Here is a 3,093-nt window from a genome sequence, read left to right on the forward strand (position 1 = left end):
TTGTGCTGGAGTGTTGACAGCATCACTGGAGGGAGAAGTGAGCTCAGATTCTTCTCGGATGTCCTGGAGAGCTAGTTGGTGTCCTTAGACAACCCTGCAAACAGGGCCATACCCTGGGCCATGGTGCCCAGAATAGCTCAGAGGGGGTTGGAGGCTCTGAGGAGGTCCCACTGGCCAAGGGATTTTCTAGGACTGAGGAGGACTTGGCTTGTTATCCAGAATAGCTGATGGGGGTAGAGGACAGAAGCCATTTGGGGACACACATACTGAATCAAATATCTGGGTTAGCATAAGCACAGGCAAGCATGTTCAACATCATTAGTCATCAGGAAAACCTAAACAAATCAGAACCTCAATAAGATGCTACCACACAACCACAAGAGTGGCTTGCAATTAAAAGATAAAACCAAGAGTTGGCAAGGATGTGGAGCAACCGGAACACATCATACATGGCTGGCGGGAAAAGCAAAATGGTACACCTATTTGGGGAAAAGCTTGGTAGTTTCTTCTAAAGGTGAAGGTGCATTTGCCATGTCACCCAGCAATTCCACTGGTGGATGTTTGCCCAATAGAAATGAAAATATGTCCACAGAACCACTTGTGCATATTCACCAGTTTCATTCAAACTAGTCAAAAACTGAAAACGACCCAAATATCCATCAGTTGGCAAAAGGATAAACAAATGATACATCCACATAATGGAATACTACTCAGCAATAAAATGGAGCGGATGCATAAAACAACATGAATGAATTTCAAAGCACTATCCTAAGGAAAAGAAGCCAAAGCTACATACTATGTGATTCCACTTATGTGACATTTATAGGTAAAACTACAGGGACAGAAAACAAATCTGTGGTTACTAAGGTCTGGAGCACGAGAGTGGCTGAGAAGGAGTACAAGAGAAATTTTCAAGTTGATGGAAATTTTCTCCATTTTGATTACAGTAATGGTTACATGACTTCCATGAATTTATCAAAACACATTGAACTGTACATTTTTGAAGGGCAAGTTTTATTATTCCTAAAAAGAAAAAAATATCTGGACAGGTCTAACTTGTGACAACAAACCTGTGCCTTTTCCTCCATCCTCTTCCCTTGGCAAGGGGAGACTCCTCCCTGGCTTACCCTTTCCTCTGGAAATCCAGTGATAGTGGTCATCCCTCCCACAGCCCACTGGTCTTGAGGACTTGGGCCAGAGATGAACTTGACCTATAGGCAGCATCAGTCCTTGACTGTTAAAAGACAAAGGCACACATGATTCAATAACATTACAAGAGATATTGACCAGAGTGTTATGGAAATGATGCACCACCGCATCTGAGCTGGATGCAGATGTGGCTGAAGATAGAGAGTGCTGAGACATTGCAAAGAAGACAGGGGGCAAGCGGCCTGGGAGTTCTGATAAAGTGGAAGAATAGTCTTAGAAAATAGTTACAGCACCAGCAAGGTGAGGATGTGGCTTTCACCAACTGGGATGTTTGAATGAGTGCTTTTGCAGGTGAGAAACTGAGGATCGGAGATGTTAAGAAACATGTAAATGGCAGTGCTCAGATCCAGTCTGCCCCTGAGCAGGCTTTCCTAACCACTACACTTAGTCTCAAACCCCTGACATTCTCTGGTCAGAATTGGCTCTCTCTGTTTCTTATGTCAGGTCTTAGCAAGATGCCAAGACTTTATTTTCAATCAGTCTCTTCCATATAGATGAGGCTTCCAGACCTGCACCACATAGACATTCTGAATGCATGGTCACTTTATGGAGTGGATGAACTGGGGTGGTGGGAACAATCACATCTGGTTGCCACTAGCTGGGGGCAGAAATAGGGTGGCCCTCGGGTGCCTGGCTCATCTGCCCACTTTGTCTTCATCAAGCCCAAAGAGCCATCAATTGTCTCTCCTGTGCAGAGCCAGCACCTTGAAGTACACGTCCCTTCCAGTCTGTGTAGAAGGTTCACGCATCCATGAGGGGCCTGGGTCTTCATGCTCTTTGGGTTTTGGTTTCAGGCTCTGGAAAGTGACTTTGTCAGTGCCAACCTCCACCATTGGATAGACCTTATTTTTGGGTACAAGCAGCAGGGGCCAGCTGCAGTGGAGGCTGTTAATACCTTCCACCCCTACTTCTACGGCAACAAAGTGGACCTTAGCAGCCTCAGTGACCCCCTGATCAAAAGCACCATCCTGGGGTTTGTCAGCAACTTTGGACAAGTGCCCAAACAGGTACAGCATGCCATGTCATTTGTCTTGCTTTCTCAAAAGAGTGTGTGCAGCATGGGCTTGGGGGAGAGAGTGAGAATGTTCTCTTGGGATAGAAGTGAGGGAGATGGCTGGAGGGGCAAAATGGTCCCCAGTCAACTTCCTGGGCCTTTGATATCCGGGCTTTACCCTCAGTTGCCAGCTGATGTTGACGAAGATGATGACATCACTAATGGTAATGGTGAAGGCTATATTCATGTGTGATGTATGTGACAGACACGGTATTTAATTCTTTATGTATGTGTCTACCCAGCTGGATGGTATACATTGAGTTAAGACATATCAAGTGCTTGAAAGTGCCTGAAATATGATTAGCACTCAATGAATGTAGTTATTTGTGTGATTACGCCACTGGATCCTCCCATAAGCTCTGGGGGTAGGAGGTATTCTTTTATGATCAGGAAACTAGGGCTCAGGGAGGCTAAATTAATAGCTACCTAGAACTGCGTCATTGGCAGCAACAGAGATAGAGCTCTAGCCTCATATGGGTAGGGCCGAAGCCTGGGCCATATTGCCACTGGTGCGAGAGCATCTGCCTTCTGCCTGCTGGACCCCTGGTGAAATTGCAGGGGTCTCACCAGGGCCTTTGGCTCCACTGGCTTTGTGTCCCATGAGGATAGTCACTTAGCTGTATGAGGTTGTACGTTCAAGTTGACACTCACGAAAGGTATGCAAGAGAGTTAGGCACTCATTGAACTGACTCCAGCCCTGTTGATCCCCAAACTATGGTTTTGTGTGATGTTTTATTCCTAAACATGGCTATTGGGGGCAGAAGCATGGCCCCACTGGCTGGGCTCCCAGCCTGGGCAGTCAGCAGCCATGCTGGGAAAGCCCGTCCCAG

At 46.4% G+C, this 3,093-nt stretch overlaps 1 protein-coding gene across 1 annotated transcript in view; it reads left to right on the forward strand.

Moving 5' to 3' along the window:
• Nucleotides 1-3,093, forward strand: part of WDFY4 (WDFY family member 4) — a 309,512-nt gene that overhangs the window by 290,208 nt on the left and 16,211 nt on the right. The window contains 1 exon segment of the mRNA XM_008576041.1: nucleotides 2,004-2,216. Within this exon segment, the coding sequence (XP_008574263.1) occupies nucleotides 2,004-2,216 (213 nt within the window).

The sequence above is a fragment of the Galeopterus variegatus genome, unplaced genomic scaffold (assembly GCF_000696425.1).
Source record: "Galeopterus variegatus unplaced genomic scaffold, G_variegatus-3.0.2 Scaffold1276, whole genome shotgun sequence".
NCBI classification, from domain to species: Eukaryota; Metazoa; Chordata; class Mammalia; order Dermoptera; family Cynocephalidae; genus Galeopterus; species Galeopterus variegatus.